At 40.5% G+C, this 20961-nt stretch overlaps 1 protein-coding gene across 1 annotated transcript; it reads left to right on the top strand.

Annotated features, from left to right (window-relative positions):
* Positions 1–1656: 1656 nt before the first annotated feature.
* On the top strand, positions 1657–20286 carry KLB (klotho beta). Its single transcript, XM_010122002.2, has 5 exons — positions 1657–2394; positions 10471–10978; positions 14313–14581; positions 16456–17599; positions 19375–20286. The coding sequence occupies exons 1-5, from the start codon at positions 1657–1659 to the stop codon at positions 19734–19736; spliced, it is 3021 nt and encodes a 1006-aa protein (XP_010120304.1). The 3' UTR covers positions 19737–20286.
* The last annotated feature ends 675 nt before the right edge of the window (positions 20287–20961 follow it).

The raw sequence follows: 20961 nt of genomic DNA, 5'->3' as shown, positions 1-20961 counted from the left end.
TTTTAAAATGCTATTCCATGGAATAAAAAAGGAGCCTGTCAGTATATACTGTATACTGACTTGGCACAGTCCCTGTCTACTCCTCTCTTTCCCAAGCTGCCTTTGGTAGGATCTTGGCTGAGAAGCGTGGATCAGTTACTTCAGGCAGTTGAGGGAGTGCTGGGTTTGTTATGTGGGAAAGACTCGTGTTAGATGCATGGCTACCCCACCAGCAGAGATCTGCAGTGCAGAAGATGTCAGTGGGAGCTTTTTCTTCATCTACGGTGAAACTACGTCTTGTAAAGGCACTGCAGAGAAATGCTTGCAAACATGCATTGAGGTTTTGTGGTTTATCGTAAAAATAATAAATAAAATGTCTTCCATCTTCTATTGATTAATCAGCTTTATTGTTAAACTAGAGGTGTGTACCTGGCATTAAGCAATGCTGGAAGCATGCTCTCACAGGCAGCAGGAGCAGAAAGGAGCAGTAGCCCAGCAGTCCGTCTGGACTTTCATGTCCTACATGCCAGGGCTAGTTCATCCAAGCAGAGTGCTATACTTAGGTGATAGGTTGTTCCCATGTTCAGATTTCAGTGTGTATCTTTCCTGCATGTAAAGTTACTTCACACTGCTACCTTGTTCAGCAAATCTCTTCAACAACTTTATATTACTGTACCTCAAGAAAAGCAAAAATGGCAGGCATCCATCTTACTGTTTTGAATAAATTGACTATATCTCAACACATGTAGTGTTAAATGTGCTAAAATAGGAAATTATATTGCGTAACTGCTCTGTAAGATACTTGCTTTACTGATGCCCCAGCTGTCTATAGCAAGACTGTTAAATTAATCAATACTGAAATAGCATCTTTCAGGGCTAATTATCTTTGCTAATTGTGTTTATTTGAAGAAATCCAGGGAAATTGTTTAAGGACTGGAACAGATCCCTGTTAATTTTGTAGTGCTGCTGTACATAGAGCTGTACAGCAGACTTTTATGTAGGACAGAAAAACATCTGCATGTGTTCGAAAGAAATATTGACTTGCTTTGTGTTTTTATATAGTTAGTGGGATATGTGTATATCTTTTGTCCACAGCAACATTTCGCACAATTCCAGGGAAAATTTTTCAGTGAAAGTAGGACATTTGAGCAGGGCAGGACTAAGGAATGACACGCTCCCCTTCCAGCCATCCAATTACACAGTCAGGTTAAATCACCTTTTAATTGGAGATTGTGTAGTCTGAATTGTATTTCTACCATGTTTCCTCGAAATACAGCTGCACAAGGCATAAAGGATGTGATAGCTTCTTAGCACCCTCTGTTGCCTGTGTTCTTCCACTCAAATGACTGAGCTTTAAATAATGATAAATTAGTTACTAGCGTTTATATTGTTCAGGCAACCTATTTTCCTGCAGTAAGAAGCCAGCTAGGTGTCTCAGTGGTCATACAGAGGCCACCTCCCTAAAAATTACGCCGTTCTCTGACCCGTTCTAGGTCTCACAGTTCAGGCTAATCATTGACAGGGCTCTTACGATCACAGGCTTTTAGTGAAGCTTTGATAAGACACTCCAGCAGTTCGTAGCGAATGAAGACAGTCTGCACCGCGGGGACTCCAGAGAATGAATGTACTTTTTTAACTGTCAGTGAAAGAAATCTGACTTTTAACACTTGGTGCATAATGTGCGGCCGGCGACTGGAGAGATTTGTTGTTTTTTGGACTTTAGTTTTTGTAAGGATGGTTACTGGGCTTCCTGGAGACGGGCGATCTGTGTGGAAAAAGGACCCCCACTTCAGCCCTGTGAGTGAAACACAGATGTTTTTGTATGACGCTTTCCCCAAAGAGTTTCTCTGGGGTGTAGGGACCGGGGCTTTCCAGGTAGAAGGCAGCTGGAGGAAGGACGGGAAGGGCTCCTCCATCTGGGACCACTTCATCCACTCGGAGTTCAGGGATGCTGACAGCACAGACGCCTCCAGTGACAGTTACACCTTGTTGGACAAAGATTTGTCTGCTCTGGATCTTTTAGGAGTTACTTTTTACCAGTTTTCAATTTCATGGTCAAGGCTTTTTCCCACTGGAGTGGTAGCAGCTCCCAATGAAAAAGGACTCCAGTATTATAACAGCCTCATTGACTCTCTACTCGACAGAAATATTGACCCCGTGGTTACTCTGTACCACTGGGACCTGCCCTTGATGCTGCAAGAAAAATACGGGGGATGGAAAAACGAATCAGTAATTGATATCTTCAGTGACTATGCCACCTTTTGCTTCCAGGCCTTTGGGGATCGTGTAAAGTATTGGATTACAATCCACAATCCTTACTTAGTTGCTTGGCATGGGTACGGCACAGGTATTCATGCTCCTGGAGAGAGAGGGAAAATAACAACCGTCTACTCTGTGGGACACAATTTGATCAAGGTACGGTACAGTGAGATTTTACAAACTGATCTTGCACTGCCGTGGGAAATAATGAGAGGAATCAATCATGTGGTCAATGTTAAAAAAAAAAAAAATCAGTAAAGGTGAAAACACCAAGAAATAACCCTCAGCTAAGGCAATGTTTTTTTTAATCCCCATGTTGATTTTATTGTTGTTGCAGCAGCTGACTCAGTAATTATTTGTTTTAAAGTGCTTGTTGTATTACTTTATTTAAATTAGGTTTTGCCTACAAAATCCGGCTATTAAAGAGCGTGATTTTCCTTAATTCTTTACACTTAATTAAACACAGTGACGTGATCATTAATTCGGCTACACTGAAATGACCATTCTATTAGTTTAAAATGAAATTTATTTCTATTTGCATATTGGATCCATTCTACTAGCGATAGAGTATGTATATATATAAATAGGATTAGTTCTAGCTTAGTAAGGTCATATTGCAAAATGTTTAAGGCAAAAAGAGAAGTCTGAAGTAGGTCATATTTTTTCAGGAGAAAGTGCAGATGTTGTTCCTGGTATTCTGAACAATATTACAGAGTTTACAGCATCTCCTCTGACAGATTATTCATTTCTTTCTCCAGAGCAGCTAGTTCTTCTGCATAGGAGCTTATATTCTTATTTTCTCTTACTATAATTAAAGTTTCCCATAACAGCAGTTTAAGATAAGAATTAACAATATCAATACAGCATTTTTTTTCATTTGTAGTGTTCAGAGTAGTTTACAGAGCAGGTCACTATCCTGTCTCTGTTTGATAGAGCAGCTAGTATAATTTCCTCTGCTCAAACTATTCCTTGCTGTCACAAAGAGAATTTTTCTACGACCTACCATACATTATAAATATCATTAACAAATAAACCTGAATGTATTTGTCCGCTAGAAAGAAGTACGCATGTGGGAAAAAAATTAATTGCCAGAGTAGTTAAAAATATTCTGCAGCTGACCATTTCTATTTCTTGTATTTGCTTCTGGGCTTGAACCTGCAGAACTTCCTTTTTCAGAAGATTCACACTGCAGTCAATAGAAGTTTTACACATAGGAAAGTCATCAAGCGTACCGAGTCACTGATTTCAGACTTAGCACAAGAATGATTTAACTATAGAGATTTGTGAAGCATCTCCAAGATGCTCAATCATTCCTTTTCTTTTCAAGTGCTATATAAAATATATTTTATGTAATGCATATAAAAGATGCAACATAAGTTTGTAGCATTTCTTCCCTTCATTTCTGAGTGGCACAATCAAAACGAGGGCACCAACTAGGCAGTCTCTGCGTTTTCCCACTTTGTAAAATCTGTGTAAGCAGCACGCAGCACTTGGGCAGCAGTGCCTCTGCTGAAGAATAAATTGGGTGTTCCAGGACACCAAGCAGAGCTGGGTTTGATATACAAATTACTGACCTAAGTTTCTTGGTTGATGTTGTTTAACTCTCAGACTTGATCTGATAGTTGGTTCTAGTTTTAAAGTCTGTGAACCTGAATATAAAATAAATCACTTCAATGAAAAGATTAATGAGACTTTCAGCAACACACAATCCATTAACTAGGATTTTATTACTCTTGGGCAGAAATTATTTTAATGTTGTATCTTTCTCACAACCCCATGAACATTACCTAATGTATTAGCAGTTGTCACCTGTGGCACCGTAAAATTTCTGAAGATTTTAGGTCTTATTGAAGAATCTCAAATCTGTAGTAATGTTTTTGAGGAACTGGACTTTGATGTTTGGAGTTGGAGGTGGAATGGAAGCTCTTGAGGAACCAGTCAACATCAGTCAACTCTTCTTATAGATATAATATTATTTTTCTTATTAAAATGTAATTAAAGCCAGTCATTCCACAGAAGTCATAGGTGGTATTATATGTTTCAAGCTAACTAGCCAGAATCTTTCTCAAATATTTTTGTGGGTATCTAAATCTTCAGTTTGTTTAGTATTTTTGACAATGCCCTATTAATACAATGTATTGATGCATAATCAGGATTCATGTGTTGTGAAATGTCTCTCCTTTGAGAGGCAGGGAATGTTGTAAGAATCCCTCTTTAAAGTGATTTCACATGGCTTTTCATTTCAGGGCTGGTATATGCAAATCTGTTTCTCAGACATTTTATTATGACCTTCGAATTTACCACTGCAAACCAAAAATAAAAATAAACATCAGGTTTTGGCAGTGTGAGGCAAAGCCTGCTAAAGCTGTTGAAAATATTTCTATTTATGTCAGCAGCTTTAGGAAGAGACATGTTCTTGTCCGTGTCAGGGCTTCATTTTTGGACAGGCTGTTGAAAGACAATATTCTTCGTGCAACCCTATGCGCATTAGCAGGCCCATCCATTAAATATGCTGAACAGGAAAAATAGATCTTTAATGCTCAAAAGCAACTAATCTGGTGACCACTCTCTTATGTAGCAAATTGCTGAATAATCATTCTCAAGCCTTTTTGTAGTACCTTTGGATAAAATGAGGCTCTCTCACGAGTCCTACTTTTAGTGTCATTAACCAGTGCACTGTTGCAGTTGCGGTGTTGTGAGAACTAATCACCACTTACATAAAGGAGTGCTTTTATGCGATATATCAATTGCAACCTGAGGCCAGGTTTCATAGAATAACAAAAACAATGTAACAAACCATAAACCTCTGCTTTGTTGGACTTTGGATTATTTTATTGTAAGAACAGTTTGAAAGTTGCTGGAGATTTTTGCCTCTCTAGAAGAGGGCTGAAGAAATTTCTCTTCATTTTAAACTATCAGTTTTAGTAGGCTAAAGAAATTCAGTATCTTAAAACTCAAATAATTGGCTGTCATGAGAGAAAAGTCCATGCGCTTTGGAATTCATTAAAAAATGATCGGCTTTCATGAATCAATTAGGTTATTGGGTAGATAATGATGTTATTAAGGCTTTTCAACAAAAGTAGGATTGTTGTGTCTTCATCAAGCCCCAGAACCGTATGGTGATGGCTAGCACAAGGCATAGGATCACAGAATAATTTCGGTTGGAAGGGACCTTTAAAGGTCATCTAGTCCAAGCCCCCTGCAAGGAGCAGGGACATCTCCAACCAGACCAGGTTGCTCAGAGATAGAAGGCATTGCAGATGCTGTATCACCGACTGTATCACCTGTGTTTTCCTTCTGTGCCTTCCATCCTTTAAGGGAATGCCCCAGATACATCTACTTAAGAGACAGCCCTGCCTTTCACACAGGTCTTGCTATTCAAGACCCATAAAGAGGGCTAGTGAACGCAGAAGCAAAGGCTGCTAAGCAGGGTGCTTAGGAGATCCACGTAGGGAAAATAATCCACAGAAGAAGAACTTAAAATTTCAATTTAAAAACCATATTTGCATGTTGCTCTGTAAGTTATTCATACGTGGAGGGTAATACTTGCTACTGATAATTTTAAAGAACCTGATACTATTTCCATGGAAATGAATAGGAAATTTGAAGTTTGACACTTATCAATTATAAATTGCTAAGGGGTTCACTTAGGAAATCTCTATTCAATTGTATGATCATTACCACTGACAGGAGGAGTATGTGAAATGTCACACCAGATGGAAAGTGGCCGTGAAAAGCGTATCTCCTTTGTTCATCAAAGGAGACTACTTCACAAAAGCAACATCGGAAAACAATTAATGATAACATGGAACTTGCCGTGTGACATTTGAAAGACACATCAAAGAAGACACAAAAACTATGAGCTTGCTCCTGAGGCAGCTGTCATACTGAGGCAGAGAAGAAAAAAAACTACACACAGAAAAATTAGATGGATTGATTTGATTTAACAGCAAATAAATCTGACGAGAAGCAAGAAAATATAAAGCAGATGAATCATGGTGGCTGGAGAGAAATACCTGATTCAGGATTACCATTTTCTCTGGATCTGGTTATGTTGTTTTATACTTAGATTGAGGTTTGTAAAGATCACAAACTGCAGGCGAAGCTGTCTTCTTTTCATCCTTTATATCAGTGTCCTCCAGGCAGTTCAGCCTTTGCTATGTAACATGCAGAAAGGGGCTTTTTGGTTTGGTTTTTTTTGTGTGTGGTTTTTTTTTTTTCTGTTAAAGATCATTCACACTCCTTTCCATTTGGCAGAAGAGCCCAGGAGGAAACTGTCAGAATAAGATCTTCCTAACAATTTTTTTCATGGACACACCTTCACATTCTGCGAAAAGGCAATGAATACGCCTATGGTGTCTCCATAGGTTCACCTCTGTGCCCAGCTGCATTACTCCCAGGTCTTTGGTAGCTCTCACTATGCCAGGATCTCTTCGTGGATACTGCTGCTGTTGGGACCTTTGGATGAACATGTCCCAGAGAAGTCCCGTAACTCATTCTCCTTAGAAACAAATTTATACTGAGTGAATGGGGAATAATTCTTATCTCTATGTCCAACCAGACACTTTCTTTCCTTCCTCCAAAGAGGCCTCCTTTCCTCAGGCTCTAGAAAAATGAAGGTACACCAGTGCCCACATTTCTTACAGGAGAAGGGAAATCTGTCTCCATGGAGTACGGCTCTAGGGTAGGCAGCAGAATTGTCTGTTTGTAAATGTCTTTGCTGGAAGATTTTTCAAACAGTAGTAGCCATCAGTGACGATGCCAAATTCAGCACTGATTCACACTTTTTTTGGTATGATTTGTTATTTTCAGGCTAGCTTTCTTGCACTTCTTGGAAATCATCAGGAAAAACACAATCCAAATGCAAGATGGTTAGCATACAACAAATTTGATAGTAAACCCTCTTAGAAATTTAGTTGCCTGTATCTCAAGAACCCTTTTTTTCCTTCACAAGCATTGAGCTTCAGAATCAGTTTACAAAATATAGGTTTTAGCTCTACAGACTACATGGCATCTTTACCACAGACCAAAAGGGCCTTGAACTGAAATATATTCTCCAAATAAGCCCTTCTTCTAAGGTGATGTTTAACAGCATCATCATCAGACTCTGTATTCTATCTTTTAATGGCTTAAAAAACAATTAAACACAAACCCAGATTAATTTTATTAGCCTTTTTTTTTTTATTCTAGTTTTCCTAAATGTTCTTGATCTCCAGCACACTCCACAGACCCTTGGCATTGTTTTGTGTGCTCATTGCTGAGACATTCAAGGAAAATTGCTTGACTTTAACATAACCTAAGAATTTGAAAGTATTGGTCTTCCAACAGTAAACTCTTTGCGTACATACATGATGAATGACAGGATCAAAGCCTGAAGGAGTATGAGAATATTTCAAGAAGAGAGGAGAACAATACTGTTGTCTTGATTTTATTGAATTGACTTATCTAGCCTTTTTACAGGGTTAACTAACTGACTTAGTACTCTCTGTGACTTTCAAGTCTACGGAATAATTTCTATATTAATACCAGGAAAATATGCTGAAGTTAATGTGTCATATGTATCTAGAATAAATACACAATATCGATCCTGCTTTCTCTGTGTACTTAGCCTTGACATTTGTCCTTGATCTAACAAGGAAAGTGAAAGATTGGGGATTAAACTCTAACTGAAAAAAAAAAGATTAGTAAAGATTTACTCAAAATAGCCAAATTGATGTGTGATACAGCTTTTAAATTGATGTTTTTTTCATATGTGGTCTTACAAAACAAATGATATTAATCAGTTGGTTCTATCAACAGTAGTTTGCACTTAGCGAACAACTTTTACCTGAGAAGCTTAGGCTGCTTTACAGGTAATTAACAGCTCAAAATAGAATTACAGGCAAGCAAATGCTATTGTCTCTACTGCATCTGTAAAAACCCTCAGTATAGACAAGTGACTTTTTTTTTTTTCTATAGAGTTAACCCTCAGTGAGACATCAGTGACACATAGGGATTTGTGTGTGGGCATCCTATTGTGACTCATATTAAATGTACTTATTTGTACCTGAGGTCTGCTCCTGTGGAATTATACCTGTGACTGTATTTTCTACTGTAGACAATATTTTTAGTAGTAACTTTACTTTCTTCTAATCAACCTCTTGAAGGTGCCTATGTGTACAATGACTTGTCCCTGGTTGTCTTTTACCTGTCAATATTTCATTCTGATTAGTCGGGTTTTGGCAAAGCCATCTTTCTCCACCTCACCTAGAAATGTGGGAAGGCTGAGATTTACCTGCTGTTGTGCTGCTTGGCACTGTGCATGGTACAGCTGACTTCAGCAGGGCTTTTCTTGTTGAGCCAACGCAACCATGTACCTTTCATTAAACAGTGGTGTTAGCAGCCTGTGTCTGGGGAAAAAAAATATCTATTAACCAGGTGAGAAATCACTAGAGGCAGAGAACAAAGCAAGCCTGGCCCCAGGCCCCACCCCGGGTGAGACCTTCAGGGGAGGACAGGGAGGGTCAGCGAGGGGGTGGCACTGGCCACTTCCATTTTCTGATGAGGCTGGTAAGAGACCCATTTTGTAATATTTTAACTGTATCTTGCAGTTTGCCTCCCGAGTACAATTTTGCTGACTTCCCTTTTTCAGCTACAGAACCTGCATTTCAAAGGTTAATGCTACTTTATCAGTATTTTCAAAGACAAACCTTGAACAAATGTTACGAGCATGACCTTAGAAACCATAAACAACTGATACACAAAATTTCACAAACTGTAAGTCTTTGGTACTCCCTAGCTTAACCAAATATCTACCTGACATCAGGTCTTTTGTTTTTTTTAAACTGTCAAGGCTGTGTGTTTCTAGATAAATTAACTGAAATTATTGTCAAAGGTAAGCAATGCTGTTTGGCTTGGTAATGATGTCAGTTTAACTCGGCACTCTGAGTGTTTCACAATGTTCCTCAATGTTTTTTTTCTGGGTACAAACAGTTATTTTCTTTCTAGCTTAAGAGTATAGAGGCACATGTTAGGAACAGTGTAAACCCTGAGTTACTTGACAACTCCTCAGCTGGGAGAGGTCAGCTCCCCTCCCCTTTGTCGGATCCTCTGGCGTCATTCCCACTGCGATCCGGAGTGTCCCTTCTCTGACACCCTAGCTCTCCCCTTTTCCTATGGGACTCTGACAATATTAATACTTCCTCAGTTTCCCATCGATTCCTTTTTGTGTGTGTGTGTGAAATTTTGACTCCTAATCAGAAAAAATGGAATTAAGATGTGATACAAGGTGTGCTTTCATTGGCACTAACACAAGTAGCAAAACTTTTGTCTGTCCTAGGGCAGTCAATATTTGGCTGGTTATGAGTACTAAAACATGCCATACCCAATAGATCTTTTGAGACACTGCTGCCGAATTTCCTTTTAAAGCCAAAGCATTGTTGTTCTCCACTTAAAATGAATAAGCTTCATTCTGTGCTGTTGCATGTCCTGTCAAAAAATTATTATAGTAGCTTCAAAGAAGAAATGAACTAAAATCCTGGGTCAAAATTCTCACACAGAACTGGGAAATTGACATTTGGGTTCAAACTTTGCAGCTGGGTCCTCTCTCTAAGTTTTTACATTTAGAGACTGTGCAAATATCAAAAGTTGGACACTTACTCATATGACCAGGCCAAACTAAAACAAATGTAAGTGTATCCCCAGAAGAGGGAAGGGGTGGACATGGTTTGATCAGAGCAACCCCCATAGCACAGAGCAGTTAATAGCACAGAGCCAACACTGAAAAAGGAAACAATATTCACGATGCATTGTTTATGGAACAATTGCAAAGATGGTTTAAAATTTTAACCGTTCCAGCAATCACTGCTTAATGAAGAAAGACCTAGATGGGACTGTCTAGATCACAGAGTTCAGATCCCACCGTTAACAGCTGTTTAGTCCCAAAGCGTCCCTGTAACAGCGATTCATACCCCTGCTGCGTCCTCTGGTGAAATTTAGGCAAAAGGCCACAGCCTTAATGTGTCACAGGAGCAGTGCACATGAGATACGACCATTGCCATCACCTTGAGGTACCTTGCAGTAGAACAGTAATTGCTTATTACTACCATGCGGGGTAATTAGCATGCCTTAACTGTTTGTTAACATTTCCATAGAAGTCTGCGGTGAATCAGATGCCGCTGCCTGCCTGTCTAGCTGCCGACGCACACAGAGATTTATTAGAGTTACAATTTAATGTTATTTTTCTCTCCTCAGGCTCACGCAAAAGTTTGGCATAACTACAAAAAACGTTTTCAACCATATCAGAAGGGGACGGTGTCCATAGTATTGGGATCCCACTGGATCGAACCTAACAAATCAGAAGATGCTTTGGACATTTCTAAATGTCAGCAATCTATGGAGAGAGTACTCGGATGGTTTGCTAAACCCATCCATGGGGACGGCGATTATCCAGAAGAACTGAAAAATGAATTCTCCTTTTTGCCACGCTTCACTGAGGATGAGAAAAACTACATAAAGGGAACAGCTGACTTCTTTGCATTTTCCTTTGGTCCTAATAACTTTAAACCTCCAAACACTCTACCAAAAATGGGACAAAATGTGTCACTCAATTTGAGGGAGGTACTGAACTGGATTAAACTGGAATACAACAGTCCTCGAATCTTGATTGCAGAGAATGGCTGGTTCACTGACAGCCATGTGAAAACAGATGACACCACAGCCATCTACATGATGAAAAACTTCATTAATCAGGTTTTACAAGGTTTGTACATGAGTTAGTTGTTGGATTTTTTGAGTTTTTAAGATCATTTGATATTTAGCTCTGTGATGATTTAATAATTTTTTTAAAAGAGATAATGGCAGCTAAGTTAATTATTAATTACTTATACTGCATGGGTACAAGTAATGGATTGGGATCTACTGGTGCTAGGTGTTGTACGAACACAGAAAAAAAAAACATAGTCCCTGTCCTAGAAAGCTAAAGTCCAACATCTACAAACGTTGTTATACCTAAACACTCTGCAAAACCAGTATGTCTTTTCACCCTTGCCCAAGTTTGTAGGTTCGGCGCTGGGAGAGGAACAGCTGCTGGTCCCGAGAGCTGTCCTCCCAGCAGGCTGCCCTGCTGCTGCTGCCACACAGCAGCCATGGGATGGCTCGGGTCCCTTTACCGAAACATTTCTTATCTTTAGGAAAGGGAATACGCAGGTGATTGTTTACTCTGACACTATGTCAGGAAGTGCTGTATCACCAACAAATGTAATTAAGCTCCAAATTAAGATAATCCAGATATATTTAAAGACAGTTCAAACTGTAAACTTCACACAGCACAACTGTGCTATATGTCCTACCTTTTCCAGATTTTCAGAAGGTTACATTCCATATTTGGAATACTGCAGTGACATAGAAGGAAAGTCTAGATGCAGGCTTGGATATGGAGGTGTGGAACAGGTAGATTTCTGGACACATACATAAGAAAATCTGTAGTGTGTTCTCTTTTTTTGAATCCTCTACAGCAGACTTGGCTGTAATAACCACCCATGGATTCACGCTTCTGAAATACTTCCTCAGTGTTCAACCAGTAACTGCTTCTCAAGAATTGTCATCTACATTTTTATATATGCAGCTACTTCAACCTCTGCCTCTAAATACAGGATTATCTCTTAACTAAAGCATTTTTTTTTGTGAAGCAAACTTTAATTTGTCTGATCAGGAATAATATTAGGAACATCTTTTCATATTTTTACTTACAGAGAAGTCAGGTATAAATCTGCTGTTTGCAGCAAAGTCAATTACATGATGTTAATTTCAAAACATCATTTGTACAGGTGAAATTGTAATGGGATGGTGGCTGTTAGGATAGTGTGTAACAGGCAATAAGGAGCTCCACTCCTGTGTGTGAGCGTTCAAGGAGAGTGCTGTAAACTTTGCACTGTAGATCCATAACTCACGGCAGTGTGAGTCATGAAAGCAGGTGATGTGTAACATCATCATTGCAATGGACTGACCTCAGTTGTGATACAGGGATGCAATTGAAACTACAGCTTCGCAGTGGCATACGCACGCCTGTTGATACTGAAACGATTACTTCTGCAGACGGACTCCAAAGCTCCACCTCTAGCAGACACAGAAATGCCTTGAAATCTCCTTCCATGGTTCTCACCTCTGGTGACAGAGGGAGCTTAAATCTTCTACCTCTTCTACCTTCAGCCCCTTGTTACTGCCCCCAGCCATCCCCTTGGTTTTCAGGAGGATTATCTCATCCCCTCTGACATTCAGTGAGGATCCTGATTTCGGTTTCTGCCCTCTCCTTTCACTGTCACTACAAACGTTACAAACATACTCTCAGGCTGATCCACAGGATCTCTACCTATCACCTGCCTAACTATTAATTCTTCTTACTACAAAATATACATAGAATAGTGCTTTTTTCCCTGCCCATTTGAATAGCCAAAATTTCTATCTAGGCATGCACTGTCACAAGAACCACGGCATCTTTTGCTCTGACAATTAAACTTAGCCCCCGTCTGTTCAGTATGCTTCTAGGAAAAAAACATTTTTTCTCAGTAGTCACTTATGCTGTCCCTGTATGTCTACTTCCACTTGTTCAGCCTTCCTCATCACAGGCATGAAGTACTCATCTTTACTTGCAAGGCCCTTCTGGCCTATCTCTTTATCCTCTACATCATTCTCCACCTCTGTGTTTTGTAATTGATATTTTCAAAAATTTTTGTACTTTTTCCATAGTTTCCCTAATATTTAGAAGTTGCTTTTCTTGAAAATACATGCCATTGTATTGCTTCGTTACATTCCCTCATCTCCTTACCAGTATTCTGGCCTTGTCTATCCACTTCTCATGTACTTACATTGCAAGCTCTTGGGCTTTTCTGTTTTCTTCATCCAGCAGCTAGTAAAATACTGCCCTTGACTAAGACAGTGCTGCTGGGTACCTTGTTACTCGGCTGCATGAATACAAGTACCGTGCAAAACTGCCTTCCACTGAAGCTGCAGCGTGGTGTGACCAAGGCAAAGAAATTCAGAATAAATACAAAATTATGCAAAGTGAAATGTCCTGAGAAAATAAGGCAAAGTGATGTTGGGCGAGAACAGAGCTTTAAATCAGAATATTTCATATTTTAGCTTCCTCTCAGTGGACTCCAGGTGTCTGTGTCAAAATCCTCAGTAACCCTACTTGGGCACTGCTTTGCCTTGATATTCCAGCCCTTGTTAGGTTAACGTGAGGAGTTATCCTGCATTATTTCCTAGCTTAAAGCTGGCAGCAGGCAGTTAACATGACTGAGCATGGAGTTTGGACTGTTTCTTCCAGGCTGCCAGCTGGCACAGGCTGTAAGTGGGTAACAAATGTTGTCGTTAGTTGGTGTCCAGCAAGAACCTGCTTTGGAAGTTCTGCTGCCCTTCCTGGTGAATCGTGTTCCACACCGGAGAAAGAAGTCATTTTGTCTTCCTTCTCATATGTATACTCCTGTACAAGGTGGAGGGACATTGAAGTTGCCTGAAGAAACATGCATGTGCCGCACTCATTCTGTGAATAAATCAAGCACTTCTGTCGCTGGGTTGATCAACCCAGCTTCTTCTAAAGTCATTACGTGTTCCATACTGACACAGTTAATTTTTCAATTTAGAAGCTGAATAGACATTTCTAAATGTTACAGCTTGCAGAGATCTTTCAAATAAAGGTAGAGCAATACAAGAGTTTTAGCTTTGTGACAAAGGCACAAACTAGATCAACTGCTGCCCCCTTAATTTTTGCTCATGATTCTCTAATTTTATTGGTATGTATTACTTGAAATCATCAAATGCAACCTAAAAGCTGGATGAGGCATAGTAGTTCATGTTTGCTCAGAGCAGAAATAAAGCCTCCAATAGTAATTTAATTTCCTAAGGAACCAGTGAATAAGGACTAAGATACATATCTGTCACAGTTTTGCAATGAATTACAATGGGCCAATAATCCTATGAGTGTTGAGAAAAAATCCTCAAGATTTTCAAAGTGGATAGACCTTTGTCATAAATATCCCTTATATATGTTGGAGTCCCAGATAGAAGACTCATGAATGTTACTTTCTCTTATGCAGCTGTTAAATACGACAACATAGACGTGTTCGGTTACACAGCCTGGTCACTCCTTGATGGCTTTGAATGGCAACACACTTACAACATCAGGCGCGGACTATTTTATGTTGATTTCAAAAGCGAAAAAAAGGAAAGGATTCCCAAGTCATCTGCATTTTATTATAAACAAATCATACGAGAAAATGGCTTCTTCCCAAAGGAGTCTGCCCCAAGCTTGCAAGCTCAGTTCTCCTGTGACTTCTCCTGGGGAATCACTGAGTCTGTTCTCAAGGTAAGCGTAAACTATTGGGAAGACTGCTGGAGGCAGAGTGATCAAGAGCTTTACTTTGTGAATAAATTCTCTGTACAGCATCTTTCACTCAGGAATCTCAACGCACACTGCAAACAGAAGCTAAGCCTAGTCATAATTGCACAGGTTCAACTTTACCTACTTCACAGGTTTTCGGGTGAGCTAGTCACGGAGTGCTGGTGTGCTCCCACAGCAGCAGACCCCACTGCAGGAGCCCTTGCAAGGCTGGCCTTCCCTCTCTCCCTCGCCTTCCCTCTGCTTGCATCTCCACGTGGCAGATCACATCAGGAAATTTCAGACCAAGAAGTTGACCCCGACCGATTGTTCTTGGGTTATTTTTCAACCAGGGGAGTTTCCCAATCCAGTTCGCAGTGTGGCCATAGGGATGCCTGCAATAGCGTGATGGAGAGGGTGGCACAGGGCAGGGACAAGGTGGTCACGCTGGTGGCAGCAGAGCTACCCACAGGCTCAAGGTCTCATCTAAAGCTACTGAACAAGGCAGAAGTAGATTCCTGGGTTGAGCCACGCTCTAAATGCTGCTTGCACAAGTGGGTAACAAGCTGTCCTTTAAAAAGACTTAGAACACAGGCTTACATTTGAAAATAAATCATAGAATCATAGAATGGTTAGGGTTGGAAGGGACCTTCAAAGGTCATCTAGTCCAACCCCTGTGCAAGGAGCAAGGACATATCCAACCAGATCAGGTTGCTAAAAGCCCTGTCCAACCTGGCCTTGAATGTTTCCAGGGATGGGGCATCCACCACCTCTCTGGGCAACCTGTTCCAGTGTTCCACCACCCTCATTGTAAAAAAATTTTTCCTAATATCCAATCTAAATCTGCCTCCCTCTATTTTGAAACCATTACCCCTTGTCTTGTCACAACAGGCCCTACTGAAGAGTCTCTCCCTATACCACCTTTTTTCCAAATTGGCTCCTACAGTATCAATTTCTACTTTAAATGTGGCAGGTAAGTTAATCATATGCATGGCCAGTGCTGGGATACTCTTTTTGTCATTGCATACAGAAAGAATAGTCCAATGACCAACAACAGCCTCAAAAAACAAAAACAAAACTCCATAACTTAGCCTATTCACTGACAACCATAGGAAAAAAAAAAAATAAAGCTTCTGTATTCTGTTAATCGTTCTGAGGAAATACACAACTCAGAAAAGTCAATTTTCTTAAAAAAAAAAAAAACAGATTTAAACTAAATATTTTTCAACTTCACTACAGTATCACAAATCCTACAAAGAGTGTTTTAAAAAATTGGAATAGCAAAAAAACATTCCTGTGCTACACAGGATACATCCTGTGCTAACCTTGTTAACTAGTAGAAAATAGTAAAGATCTAACTAATAATAAATGCTACAAGCTGTTTATGTCAGATGTTTGCATAGGCAGAAGGACTACCAGTAAGACCAGGGAACACCATGCTACTGTTTTCACAAGGTTGATCCCAGCAGCAGTGCCAAAATAATCCGTCCCTGCCTCGTGTTCCCCCCAGCTGCCTGAGAACTACTGTTTGCATGACCACAGAGTGAACTTGATTTGGGAGATGTACCTGTGCTAAAATTATTGTTGTGTAGGGTGGTGGCAGCACAAACACCAGTGTGTAGCTGAACAGAGTCCAATTTTAGTGTTCTTCGTAGATGAAGGAACAGAACAAGTAAGATTACCACTAGCACAGACAAACTCTGGATAGTCGAGTCTGTTATCCTCTCCCCCTTGGATCATCTAAGCAGGACCTCCTGATGTCCAGCACTAACCCTACAGCCAAACACACGCAGAAATGCAGACTACAAGCACACATTCATTTAATGAAACCCCGTTGTAACATATCATTTTTATTTTCACAGGCAGAATCTGTGGCTTCCTCACCGCAGTTCTGTGATTCCAGCCTGTACCTCTGGAACGTCACAGGAGACGGGCTCCTGCACAAAGTTAAAGGGGTGAAGCTAAAAACCCGACCAGCACAGTGCACGGATTTTGTCAGTATTAAAAAGCAACTTGACCTCCTGGAAAAAATGAAAGTCACCCATTACAGATTTGCACTTGATTGGTCACTAATTTTACCCAATGGAGATTTGTCTGTGGTCAACAGGCAAGTTCTAAGGTATTACAGGTGCGTGATTAGTGAAGTACTGAAGCTCAACGTTCAGTCCATGGTCACCTTATATTATCCAACTCACGCCTACCTGGGCCTGCCAGGTCCTTTGCTGCAGGCAGGAGGTTGGTTGAACCAGTCTACTGCCTATGCTTTTCAAGACTATGCAGCTTTATGTTTTCAGGAACTTGGCGATTTGGTTAAACTCTGGATTACAATAAACGAGCCTAACAGGCTAAGCGATGTCTATAACAGGAGCAGCAACGATACCTACCGGGCAGCACACAATTTGTTAATAGCACATGCCATGGCCTGGAGAACATACGATGAGCAGTACCGGTCCTTTCAGAACGGCAAAGTGTCCCTGTCCCTGCATTCGGACTGGGCTGAGCCTGCCAACCCCTACTTTGAATCTCACACAAAAGCTGCCAACAGGTTTCTACAGTTTGAAATAGGCTGGTTTGCCGATCCCATATTTAAGACTGGGGACTATCCAGCTACCATGAGGGAATACATCGGCTTTAAAAACAAAAAAGGCCTCTCGTATTCTTCATTGCCAACTTTCACAAGTGAGCAAAAGCAGCTCATCAAAGGTGCAGCTGACTTTTACGCGCTGAATCATTTCACCACCAGATTTGTGATTCATGAGCCGCAGAATGGGAGCCAGTATGAATTTGATCGCGACATCCAGTTTCTGCAGGATATCACCTGCCTGAGTTCCCCTTCCCGTTTGGCAGTGGTGCCCTGGGGAGTGCGCAAAGTTCTCAGGTGGATTAAAAAAACCTATGGTGACATCGATATTTACATCACAGCAAACGGAATAGATGACCAGTCCTTAGACAACGATGAACTTCGAAGTTATTACTTAGGAAAATACGTACAAGAAGTTTTAAAAGGTGAGTATATGATAGATTCAAGTTCTCCAGAGCCATTTCCGTGGCACAGACCCAGGCATTTCTTAATGCCTGTCTTGCCCCAGACAGAGCAAACAGCTCTGGTTGAGATGCAGGAACCAGCCAGCAACATTGCGCCTCCTGAGGGGCCTGATTCTGCAGGCATGCTCAGAGTAGGTACAACACAAAGCAAGGGCATCAAGCCCCTCACGCGAAACACAGCCACTTCCAGTTTAAACCATGTGAGGAGCCGTCTGAGCACGCATATACAGCAGAGTAGCTGTTCAGAAGTTAGTAGGAGATGGCACTTCAGACCAACAACTCCCAAGAGACAACTGTAATTTCTGCTCCACAAAGAAAGGTGGGAGCCTCCCTTACTTGCTTGCTGAACTTGAGTCATTGGGCAGGAAAGCACAAGCAAGTCTGAGGAGACCTGGAGGAACATATAGAAGAAATATGGCAGGTGACCACATTTTTAAGGAGCTGCTTGTGAAGGGAGAGTCAAACTCTAGTTCCTGTTCCACTACTTGCTTTCTCCTGTGCACCTACAGAAATCTAGTTCTTCACTTTTTAGAAAAATTGGTAACAATTATGGAGGCAGAGAACAAAAATGTTCAAGGCAATGATCTTCAGCAATAGCTTATTGTATGAGAAATACTGCAGGGACCTCACTCCTTCCATCCCTCTTCCTCCAACCAAATGTTAAAAGGAAAGCAGCAAGCCACAGCATACCAGTTGGGCCCTGGAACTGAACCCATACTGCCAAAACAAGATGCATGGTACTTCCCTGCACTCACTGTTCCCTGTTGGTGAGCACTAGTCCTGATCAGGATGTGGGGAATCTAAAAGCTCTTCTGAGGCACCTGTCCCCAAACATAGCCTACATATCCTGGTTTCTCCTGTCTAAGAGCTAGCTATGTAAACAATGCGATGGATCTTACTCTCGGCTAAGCATGGCTTCAGGCTACTTGTAGACACCAACAAGAAACAGAGCATCCCCCCTCCAGCGCTTAGCTCTTTCTCAGTTACTAGAAGACTAATGAGCATTTGCTGAATTATTTTTCTGTGCTGATTTCACATTGCAAACAAAAGAACACTAAGTTATTAAAGGAAAAGGTTATTTAAAGGGCACTCATTATAGTATCCCCATTTACATTTTCAGAGAGCATACTTAATAGTACTCACAGAAAGATCCTCCCCCATTTACAACGTTCTTGCTTAACCTGAGTCACATCCCCCACTATGCTGTCTGCTTACACATGAACTGGAGAGATGTTTGCTCACCAAGGACGGCTATTTATTATTTCATTGAAGTATTTTCACCTAGCGCTTGGGTGCAGCGGTATCATACAGCCACGCGTGCTGCGGAGCTGAGCAGCGGGGTTTGAAGCAGGTCAGAAAAGCTCCTCTCGTGGCACAGATGAGCAGCTGCTCCCCTTGAGTCACTGCAACTGAAAAGGCAGCGTCTGACTTTTCCTAGGAAAGCAAGCTCCCAGCTCTAACCTCATTTAAATCCAGCTTTCACAGACTAGGTCCAGAAAATTCCTAAATTTTAACTTATTTTTTATAAACAATGATTGCACTCTTTCTACTTAATTAAAGATAGTGGGAGCTGAGTATTATTAGAAAAGTAAGTGTAAGTAAATATTTCATGATGTAATTATGCTTTTTTAGTTGATAGATTAATAATTTTAAATCTGAACTCATTACCAGGTTTGCAGGTAAGTAATGCAAGGTTTTATTAACATTTGCTGTTTGTTTTCTCCCCCCCTTCCCAGCATACTACATTGATAAAGTCAAGATTAAAGGCTACTATGCATTTAAACTGACTGAAGAAAGATCTAAGCCCAGATTTGGATTCTTCACTTCAGATTCAAAAGGAAAGCCTTCAATAAAATTTTACAATACCCTGATAAGCAACAACGGCTTTCCTGCTGACTATTCAGTCTGTGATCCCTCCAACCAAGAAAACCAGTGTAGCTTCTGCTTGTTTATTTCTCAGAAGAAGCCGTTAATATTCTTTGCCTGCTGCCTTTTCTCTACCCTTATCTTGCTTTTAACCATTATTGTTTTTCACAAAAGAAAAAGAAGAAAACGTTTTAAGGCAAAAAGCATCCAGCGCATCTGTGTTTCATTTTAAAAAGGGGACACAAGCCCGCTTTCAGTAAGATCTGTCACTGCATTCTACAGAGGATGATCTACAGATCAGACAAGTGCAGAAAAGCACTACGTGAGTCACTCCGGTCATACACCTCAAGCATTTTGTTGGAAAACCAAAAGTCATCGTGTGCACAGGAAGAAGAGCTATGACAACATTTATTTCTGGTGAAATTACTTTTATCCACCTTCTGTACGTAGAAGATGATAAATTCATCTATTTTTAAAAAAAGAAAGAAGAACATTTTATGACTGTCCTGTGCCTTGGAATAACCTTTCAAACAGTTTGACTTGAAAAGAGATACTAAGCTATGACAACTGATGTGCACTTTTCTATGAACCTCTTTGGACCAAAGCGTCTTGTGATGTATATTCCTGTTGTGAATGTTGTTGAGCATGACACTGCAATTGTTAGGGTTTACAAATAAAAGCATTATTAAAACTCACAAACTTTCAACTAAGTACAAAACCAAGAATGAAATGTGCTGGGCCAGCTTCTGAAGATCTCTCTAAAATAAAAAATCCAAACTCCATTATTCACCAATATACCTGTATCTCTTACATATTGGGCGAAGTAGAGATCAGATATTAACAGTTTAAGCAAATGTAACTGGACCCACAAGAGACAAGTCAAAATAAGATACAATCACCCTTTTTCACCTCCAAAATGAGGTAGTTGTAAAAATCTTTACTAGCACAGAACATCAAAATTAATAGTAACTATTAATCCACTCAAGAGAGTGATGAATAGAATTCTAAATTGCACTTTTTCATAGAAATAAATATGTATCATCATCTTAGCTCTGGTCAAGTGCCAGTGCAAGCCACGGGTGGGATAAGACCATGAGGCGTTTATTGCTATTGCTGCATTAAACAAAAGCTACCAACCCAGGCATAATGCTCTTAAATGAACCTGCTATCTCATTTAAACTTTTCAGGGACCAAACCCAGAGGTTTCCCTTGGTCTGGTTTTGGTCACCTCAAAATGAGCCCAGCAAGTTCTTCCCATGAACTGTACGATCATTTAAAATTCACATTGGATAGCCTTTTCAGTCACGGCATCAAAATGCATGCTCAGCTCATCACGGCTCAGGGAAAGACCATGCACCTCTGGAGAGAGGAAGCTACGTTAGAAATGGAAAGAAGGGCAAAAATAGGCACCAGTGAAATTCCTACTGCCTTCCTCCTTCTTTTCCAGTGGCTAGTAC

The sequence above is a fragment of the Chlamydotis macqueenii genome, chromosome 4 (genome assembly GCF_036417535.1).
Source record: "Chlamydotis macqueenii isolate bChlMac1 chromosome 4, bChlMac1.mat, whole genome shotgun sequence".
NCBI classification, from domain to species: domain Eukaryota; kingdom Metazoa; phylum Chordata; class Aves; order Otidiformes; family Otididae; genus Chlamydotis; species Chlamydotis macqueenii.
The sequence above is the reverse complement of the archived record's forward strand: the minus strand, read 5'-3'. Positions and strand labels throughout refer to the sequence as shown.